This window comes from Quercus robur, chromosome 1 (assembly GCF_932294415.1).
Source record: "Quercus robur chromosome 1, dhQueRobu3.1, whole genome shotgun sequence".
NCBI lineage: Eukaryota > Viridiplantae > Streptophyta > Magnoliopsida > Fagales > Fagaceae > Quercus > Quercus robur.
The window spans coordinates 42,875,760-42,883,580 of NC_065534.1; the positions used below are offsets into that span (position 1 = coordinate 42,875,760).

At 40.0% G+C, this 7,821-nt stretch overlaps 1 protein-coding gene and 1 long non-coding RNA gene across 2 annotated transcripts; one reads left to right on the forward strand and one right to left on the reverse strand.

Annotated features, from left to right (window-relative positions):
* The first annotated feature begins 312 nt into the window (after window positions 1-312).
* Window positions 313-2,338, forward strand: LOC126690246 (uncharacterized). Its single transcript, XR_007644621.1, has 2 exons — window positions 313-1,180; window positions 1,767-2,338. It is a non-coding gene; the product is annotated as an uncharacterized LOC126690246 (long non-coding RNA).
* Window positions 2,339-2,488: 150 nt separating this feature from the next.
* Window positions 2,489-3,082, reverse strand: LOC126712352 (uncharacterized). The gene has a single exon (XM_050411654.1). The coding sequence runs from the start codon at window positions 3,080-3,082 to the stop codon at window positions 2,489-2,491; it is 594 nt and encodes a 197-aa protein (XP_050267611.1).
* Window positions 3,083-7,821: the final 4,739 nt, after the last annotated feature.

Here is a 7,821-nt window from a genome sequence, read left to right on the forward strand (position 1 = left end):
AGTTAAGTTAATTGGAACCACAAAAACACTAAAATTTAAAACTTATTTTTTAAGGAATGTGTCAACGTGCAAATGTGCTTTTTAATGAATAAACCAGGTTTTATTGAAATATAAACGTGTTTAAAGATATAAAGGTCCAATTGTAGTTATGGGCTAAGTTTGTTGTCCAATCTTACTTGAAGTTTTAACAAAGAAATCCTAATTTTACTTCTAATACAAGTATTGTAACCATCGATTAATGAATTGTTAATGTGGGATTTAACTTATTTCTATTATAAATTAGTTACCATGTGTTTATTATAAAACAAAACTGAAAAGCAAAATTTTAGCCATCAAAGATTTCTGCTGCGGTTGTAGCCAACCATGTTGAATTTTTGTGTTCACCTATTGCTCCTTCCTCTCATTCTTCTTGTTTTGCTCTTTATATTTTCTCTAGTACATCAATTCAATTTTGCTCTCATTCTACATGGTACCTGAGCTATGTTAATCTTTTTTGATATGGTATTATAACAAAAAAATCTAAGACGTTAAGGACTTGTTTTATATTATGGAGGTTCAGTGAACATTATGCAGAGTCTCTCTACCATTTCCTTCTCTTCTGTTTTGGTCAGTTTGTTCTTCATCACTTTGGGTTGTGGGGCTTACTTCCTAGCCCCAATGGGAGTAGTGACAAGTGTAATAAGTTGTTGGGTGACTGGAAGGTTGTTATGAGATTTCTATTGGATTAAGCGTGCATTTGACATGCTGAAAAACTGCTGCGTTTTTGCGTTTTACTTAAATTTATGAGTCCCTTTTCACTGTTCATTGGGCCCATAGCCGAAAGCAAAAAACATAGATTATTTTTAAGGAAACAGTGCGTTCAGCAACGGATAGTTTTTGAATCTGACGTTTCTCTTCAACTGTATCTTGCAAGAAGATCTCCCTTCTTCTTCCTCATCAATGCCCCCAACTTCTTCCTCATCAATACCCCAAGTTTTTTCTGAAGCTCTTTAATTTTACATCTACCACCAACTGTCCCAATTTATCCGTGGTTTCTAATACACAAAAACTCATCAATACCCCAAGTGATACAAACTCTTTGGAACAGCCCTTATCACTGTGATTTTCTTGGCTTCGAGAGTCTATTTACCACAAAGCTGATGCCGCTGCTGTGAGGGAGAGATGCTGATAGCAGACCATTGTGAGTTGTATTTAATTTTTTGGAGTTTTTTGATGTGTTGGTGTGTTTTCCCTTTTTGTTGGGTGGCCGAATTTTGCATGAGCAAAATTTCAATGGAATTGTGTGGGTTTGTTTGTGGGTTTTGTATTGTTGTGCGACTTATCTGTGGGTTCCTCTGTATTTCATTATTTTGTGGGTGTCTTCCTGTTTTTGAAGTGGCTCTAATTGAAATGCAATTAACTGTTTGTTGAAATGCCTCTATGAGCTATCTATAGAAATTAGATACATCTGTTGAAGCAATCGCTGGTACATGGTGAAATTTTCTCTTTTAAGCATATTCTTTATGGCTTGGTTAGCAGGTTAAGTGAATCTTTCGCCTTGCTGGGAGAGTGGCTTTTCCTTTTCTAGTTTTCTTTCTCTTAACTTTGTATTCATAATCAAGTGCAATTTGTATTAAGCAAAAAGCAAAACGTAAATGTCCCACAAGTGGTCAAATGCTAGAGTAGCTCTAGATCTCTTATTAAGCAGAAAAAATTCCTTCAACGAGGAAAGAATCCACAAAGTTACTCATTAACTCTTTTCTTTTGCAAATGGGGTCTCTTCCAAGTCTTAACAACTTCAAGATGGTGACAAGCTAGTGCACGGGTAAGCGAGAGTGAGAGAGAAGTAAGCAAAGTGTTGCAAGAAAGTGCTCTCTTTTATGGTCTAGAAGTGAATTCAACTATAGCAAGAGAGAAAGCGGACCAAGAAGAAAGAGGAAAGGGGGAGGTATCATATGTGCAGAAACCAAAAACCAACCTGACCAACCCATCCACAACTCTTCTAATATGTGCAGAAACTTTCAGCATGGATGCTTTTACTTTGGTGAAGCATGCAAATGTCTATTTGTGACTCAACAACACCATAGTTCTATTTGCTACCACATACAAAGTTGTTCGCTTTGGAGACTGGGTCGCCATCTCTAATTAAGTTGTAATGTCCAAGGTTGATAAACGAAAGTCGATTTTGTACCAACTAGAAAGAGTATGGTGAGTTTGATTTAATAGAATTTAATTCATTATCATTATTTGATTAATCTCCTTTCCTTGACGAATTCAGCAAAATCAAATTTGTACCAACTAGAATGAGTATGGTGTGTTTGATTTAATAGAATTTGATTCATTATCATAATTTGATTGATCTCCTTTCTTTTGACGAAACTTCTTTCTTAGTGACCGTTTAGAAAAGTTTAATAACATAATAAATCTATTCTTTCACTAAGATTTCAAATTGTTTCTCAAGTTCAAGTGTTTTTTTTTTTTTTTTAAGAAAACTGTAAAGAAATTATCATTAATGAGGCAGAATGCCTCTGTCAAGAATTACAAAGCTCATTACATTACTGTGAATGTCCTCTAACCAAACTTTTGGCTCATACAAATTTCTCGCTAGCTTCGCGAGTTTGTCTGCAACAGTGTTTCCCTTTCGCTTTGTGTGTGAGAAGGATACCTTTCTCAACCTTGTTGATAAGGAGCGGGCTTCATCTATAATGTGTCCAAATGCAGCCAAGCAAGGCTGTTCAGCAGTGAGATGTTTTATAACTACCTCTGAATCGCCTTCAAAAACAACATCCCAGAGTCCAATTTCTATTGCGAATGAGACGGCTCTCCTACACGCTAGTGCTTCCAGGTCTTCCACAGTAGGTGGTAGGGTGATACGTTTTGAAAGGGAAGCAATAACCATGCCATCCGAGTCACGAGCCACCACTCCCAGACCCACCGAAGCCATATCCGGGAAAGTTGCTCCATCAAAGTTTAATTTGTAAACTGATGGAGGAGGAGGCAACCAGTGAGTTGGGTGTGGTATCGCTGCTTGATTCAGTGGTTCTACTTGTACCGAATGAAACTCTTGCAAACGTTTGACGGCATCGTTATATATTTTCTCCATCGGCAGGGATGATGGCCCTACCCTCTTTGCATTCCGATTAACCCAAATGCTCTAGCCTATATAAGCAAATAACTCTGCCAGCTTCTGGTTATTTTGTGCGAGAATTTCCTGGTACAGGTCCAAAACTAGCAAATTTTTCTGATAGGAAATTTCTACAGCTTTCCAGCTCCCATCAGACGTGTTTAGTCATTTGGCACCCCTACAGTGCATGGACGGTATCTTCAACTTCATCACCGCAGCGCTCACATGTAGGGTCCTGAATAATTTTCCATTTTTGTAAATTAATTTTTGTTGGAAGTGAGTCAGTAGCAGCACGCCATATGAAGTGGCGGAATTTGTTTGGCACGTTAATGCGCCAGAGCTCATTTCAGAATTGCTTGTGAGCAGCTGGGTTTGAAGTGCTAGCACCTACAACTTCTACCGCCTTTGAAAGGAGTCGATATGCCGACTTAGTAGTGTAGTACCCGTTCTAATTTTCAGCCCAAATCAGCCTGTCCTTAGTGGGTAATGAACTCAGGGGGAGGCTGATGATTGCCTCTGCTTCATATGGGAGAAATTCCTCACGTACTCGGTCCTCAATCCAGCATCTGTTTTCTTCATCAATAAGTGCACAAACTCGACTATTATTTGGAAAATTTTTCTGAGGAGACACCACACGGCTGGAATGCATCCGGTAACCATTTATCACCACGGATCAGAAATGACTTTCCATCACTAATCCTCCATTTTGACCCCAATAGGACCACCTTACGTGCCTGTAAAATGCTTTGCCAAGCATATGATCCCCTCTCATTCACCCCCTCCTCTAATATAGTGCAATTGGGGAAGTATTTTGCTTTAAAGACCTTGTAGAAGAGTGAGTCTTTGTTATGCAGCAACCGCCAAACCTGCTTTCCTAACATTGCTAAATTAAAGTTTTCAATATCCTTGAACCCCAATCCTCCTTGGCTCTTTGGCTTGCACAATTTTTTCCATCCCACCCAATGGATTTTCCGTACTTCCCCCTTGAAACCCCACCAAAATTTCCGGATTAGTGATTCTATATCCTTACATAGGCTTTTTGGGAGTTTGAAACATGCCATAGAGTAAGTTGGCATGGCTCGAAGAACCGCTTTGATCAAAACTTCTCTTCTGCCTTGTGACAATAGTCTTTCTTTCCAACCTTGTATTTTTTGCCAAATTTGTTCTCTAATGTAACTGAAGCTTTGCTTTTTTCCCCTCCCCACAAAGGATGGTAGGCCAAGGTATTTTTCATAATTGGTAGTGGCTGCCACTCCTAGCAAATTTTTTATCTCCTCTTGCATGTGTGGGTCGGTGTTGGGACTAAAGAAGAGTTGGGGTTTGCCTCGGTTTATTTGCTGCCCCGAAGCCTCCTCATATTGCTTCAAAATCTCCAAGACATTGCTACATTCTTGTTGGTTTGCCAAACAAAACAGCAAGCTGTCATCGGCAAAGAACAAATGTGAAACCTATGGGCCTGGACTACAAAGAGAGACTCATTTGATTGAGTCCAAAATTTCAGCTTGTTGTAAGAGTGAATGTAACCCCTCTGCACACAATAGAAACAAATAAGGTGATAGCGGATCCCCTTGGCGGACGCCCCTATTGGGATTGAAATTTCCATGAGTTTTACCATTTACTAAAACAGAGAAAGACACAGATCTGATGCAAGAACTAACAAGGGAGATCCAACTATTAGCAAAACCCATTTTTTCCATTTATTTTTCAAGGAAAACCCATTCCACTCTATCATATGCTTTGCTCATACAAGCTTGATGGCCATGTCATTTGTCTTTCCTTTTTTGTTTTTTGTTTTGAGGTGATGGAGAGTTTCAAAAGCTACGAGGGTGTTGTTTGAGATTAGTCTATCTGACATGAATGCACTTTGGGATTCTGACACCAACTTGTGGAGTAGTTTTTTGAGGCGACTGGCTATGGTTTTTGTCACAATTTTGTACAAGACATTGCAAAGGCTTATGGGTTAGAAATCATTGGCTTTTTCTGGATTTTTTGTTTTTGGTATAAGTGCTATATATGTGTGATTGAGACTAGCTGGCATATTTCTCGAATTTAGGATAGCCAAAGAAGCATCAATAACATCCTGACCAATAAAATTCCAACAAGACTTGAAAAAAATGGGAGACATACCATCAGGGCCTGGGGCTGTTAGAGGTTTCATTTGTTTTAGAGCAAACTCAACCTCTTCAACTGTGTAGTCTCTGGTTAGATCTGAATTCATTGCTGGAGTGATCTTTGAGTCAACACCTTGGAGGATCTGATTAAAATTTGAAGGCGAGGTGGACTTGAAAATCTATTTGAAGTGGTCTACCAATGCCTCCCCAATATGCTTTTCTTCCATCACCACTGATCCATCCTCCAAAATAAGTTTGGAAATAAAATTCCTTTTATTTCTTTGTGTTGCTCAACTATGAAAATAGCTCGTATTCATGTCTCCACTCTTCAGCCAATCCACCTTGGATCTTTGGTGCCACAAACAATCTTCCCTAACCATGAGTTCATACACCTCGAGTCTAAGGATCCGAATGTCATTATGGTGGTGAGCTCCGGCCATTGACATTGCCTCGGCTTGAGCAAGCTGCTTCTTTTTTTGTACTAACATGCGCCTTATGTTACCGAAGGACAATTTGCTCCACTTTTGTAAACTCGACCTGCAAGCTTCTACCTTGCTAATTAGCCTCCCAACTGGTTCTCCAATGTTTTGACAACTCCAAGCTCTTTTAATAACCCCCTCGCATCTTTCATCCTTCAGCCATACTGCCTCAAACCAAAAAGGCCTAGATTTCTTATAAAATCTAACATTTTCATCATCAGAACATAACCATAATGGACAATGGTCAAATAATGTACCTTGAAAGATGGTGAATGCGAACCGTAGGAAACAATTGTGTCCATGATGGAGTTGCCACCCCATTATCCAGCCGAATCCAAGTCACCTCCCCACCAAATTGGTTGTTGCACCAGATAAATGGTGACCCAACAAATCCCAGGTCACGAAATCCACAAAATCCAATGCTTCTCTGAATTCCCTCATCTGACATTCCGGTCTAGTGGCTCCCCCTTTCTTCTCTTCAGCTTTTGTAATTTCGTTGAAATCCCCCACACATAGCCATGGTAGATCCAATTTGAGGCAGAGGTGTTTTAGTAGTGCCTAAGAATGTTCCTGGTTGGCCGTTGTTGGATTTCCATAGAAACCCATCAATTGCTAGGCGTCATCCATTCCTGGGTTAACTACAACATCAATGTAGGTTGGTGTTGAATCCAGTACCTTGAGATCAATCCCCTCCTTCCAATAAAGAGCTAATCCACCCCATGTGTTCACCCACGGCTCAATGAAAACATTCTCTAGATGAAGCTTCGAACAAATTTTTTTGAGGTAACTATCCTTTGATTTTGTTTCCATGAGAAAAAGGATGGTGGGATAATATTTTTTCACCGAGTCGGTGAGTTCAAGAACTGCACGTGATTGTCCCAAACCATGGCAGTTCCAGCTGAGGCAGTTCATTGAGATTGGCGGGGCTGTTGAATAGCCTCTGCCATTTCGAGATAGTCATCACTACCGTCCTGATTAAATTGATGACGTTTGACATGAAAATCTGTTGAGAAATCTGAATCTGGAGCTTCATGTTTCCTACTAGAGTGGTGCTCAGAAACCAGAGTTTGATTGGCTATTATTACTCGTGTTTTACGTGTCCAAGTTGGGAGAACTCAAAGCTTGACAAAAAAGGATGGTGAAACCCTAGCCGTCTACTGTGAGTCATGTGCTTCACTTAAGTTATGGTGAAGTGCAGTTGAATTAAAGGCACGTGATTTGAGTTTGTTAGGGATTGATTTTGTAACTTTAGAGATGTCTATTTTTTCCAAATCAGTGTCAATCTCCTTTAATTGCACATTTAATCCCTGAGAATCTGTGTGGCTAATGGACTGATCAATGATAGTGGTTGATTGCAATTCAAACTCTTCCTGAGGTGTGCCAGTAAATGTCTTAGTATTAACACCTGACTTTAATACTAAATTATCTTCGCAATTATTGCCCCTTACTGAATTCGTTTGCACCTCTGTCACGCGGGTAACATTTGTGTGTACGTTACAAATCAGATCAAGGGTTAACGGTTGGCCTACTTCGTGGCCGTTGGTGCAATTCCGACCACCATCCTCCAGTTCCTTGGTTGTCGTCTGCGTCTTATCCGAATTAGTAGTCACTTCGGCTTTCATTAGTGATAAAGGGGAGGTAACTTCAGTTTTTTTTTCCTTGTAGTGTAGTAGCCCGGCACTGTCATCCCCGTCTTTCTTGTTGGAATGAAGGCTGAAGCTCGTAATCCTGGACTGTACTGCCTATACTCTAGTTTTAGAGTTCCCTCACTGTCAAATCAGGTTTCACAGTCCTTGTTGTCATGGGTGAGGTGACCACACCAATAGCATAGCTTTGGCAAACATTAGTATGTGAAGCTTATCCAAATTTGTTTCTGATTCTCTAGAGTAATAAGACAACCCTGACACAAAGGTAGAGTTAAATCCAAACTCACCATTAGTCGCAGGAAGTTCCCACCATCAATCTCCTTGAAGTCTTTTGGCCTAGACACTTCCCCAATCACTTCACTGATCTTCAAAGCTGCTTCCATGGTCATGTATCGTGGTGGGATGCCATGGAGTTGAACCTAAAAGCTTGCCCTGTCAAGATTCACGTCACCTACCGGAGTTTCTTTTTCATATCTCTACAT